The following is a 1718-nucleotide window of genomic DNA, read 5'->3' as shown; positions in this document are numbered from 1 at the left end:
GTTTTTGAACCAAACTAATATATTTAAATTGAACCCATCTAATATATATACCTAGCATAAATTAATTCATTGGCACCATGAAAGTCTTCTTTTTTAAAATGTCATAAACTTGGTGTCAAACAATCTGCATCACTCACATCACACTTAACACACTCCAGCAACATTTTTCTTATAAGCCATTTATTCCTCAAGTAAAAAAGGACAAAAAAAGTTGCATGTTCAGACAAACAAATATAAACATGTCATTGTTGATCAGAGCAATGACATAAAGACAATATGGCTTATCAAGCAAAATTAAATGGACAGAAAGCATTCACTATTGTTGTACTGTTCAAACACATCTGAACTTGAAGGAATGTTGCATCTCTAAACATCATGAAAGAACTAAAATTCCAACAAAAGCACTCCATGAAAGTGACCACCTGAACATGTATAACAAAGTGCTGTGAGGTGGTCTACCTCTTAAATAGATGCCAGTGGCAACTACATGCACACACATTAAGCACACACTTAAATATACACTACTGTGCAGTTTTGAGTTCACCACTGAGTTTGCGAATCTTGGAAGTCATCTTGTTGGAACCAAGCTCCATCAGGATCTTCTGAAGGGCCTCAAAGGTGAACCTGAAACCCTGTGGATACTCCATGTTAAGAGCATAGCAAAGTCCAAAGAGCATTGCCACTCCAGCTGCAAGAGAAGGCAACTCATTGAGGACTTCCACACCATCAATGACAATCCCAACGTCTTGGGGCTGCTGTAGAAGGCTTGAATTCTCTCTGAAGACGAAGACTGCCATGATGGTCCTCTCCAGCTCCTGCTCGGCTTGATCTTTCTGGGAGACCTGAGGCAAAATATACGAAATATGCAACTGAACAACTGCAGTATGGCACACCTCATTAATCACTATATACTGTATAATGGCATAGGTGACACATTGTTTGACACATAGGTGACACATTGCAGACACATTGTGCAACGGACGAAGCTCTCCAAGCACTTCTTCTTCTTCTTCTTCTTCTTTTATGTTTAATGGCGGTTGGCAAACAACTTATAGGTGCATTACCGCCACCTTCCAGACTGGAGTATAGATTAGATGTCCTATCACTATATTCTCCCCATAATGCCTGACATCTTGAGAAACCTAAAAATGCTGTTAAAAATTATATTTTCAGAAGATCTTTGCAGCAAATTTTTAACATCTAAATTGATTTTATTACTGTTCATCTCTCTAATTAACAACTCTCTTTCCCGGCTGTATTTACTACATTCTAGAAGAATATGCTGCACCGTTTCTGACTCTCCACAAAAATTACACAAACCTGTACTATGTTTATTAATTATTTTCAGCGTACTATTCAGCCCCGTATGCCCAAATCTTAGTCTAGATATAATATCCTCTTCTCTTCTATTTCTACCCAAGCACTTCTCCCCAACGTCTTCTCACGTGACTCAGATTGAAAATATGACATCATTTCCTTTCAGCATGTTTTGAGAGGAACCAAAATATTTGCTTTCTTCCCATCAAAAGTGTTATTGATTCAGTCTGAATCAAAATTGAAACCTCAGAATGCAAAAAAATAGACTTTCACAACCAAGTCAATTATTGTACATTGTATTCAATAATAGTTTTTAGCTTGAATGAACAACTCTGTGCAAAACTTTTTCCAGTGCAGGAGAATTTAAGTGCAGGCAATAGAAGCTACGTGATGATTTTAAG

General features: G+C 37.4%; 1 protein-coding gene across 1 annotated transcript in view; it reads right to left on the bottom strand.

Annotated features, from left to right (window-relative positions):
* Positions 1-1718, bottom strand: part of LOC119414281 (guanine nucleotide exchange factor VAV3-like) — an 81399-nt gene that overhangs the window by 67505 nt on the left and 12176 nt on the right. Inside the window, exon 3 of the mRNA XM_037681375.1 lies at positions 545-842. Coding sequence (XP_037537303.1) covers positions 545-842 — 298 coding nt within the window. The remainder of the gene's footprint in view (positions 1-544; positions 843-1718) is intronic.

Source organism: Nematolebias whitei, chromosome 9 (assembly GCF_014905685.2).
Source record: "Nematolebias whitei isolate Nwh7 chromosome 9, NemWhi1, whole genome shotgun sequence".
In the NCBI taxonomy this organism is placed as follows: Eukaryota; Metazoa; Chordata; class Actinopteri; order Cyprinodontiformes; family Rivulidae; genus Nematolebias; species Nematolebias whitei.
The sequence above is the reverse complement of the archived record's forward strand: the minus strand, read 5'-3'. Positions and strand labels throughout refer to the sequence as shown.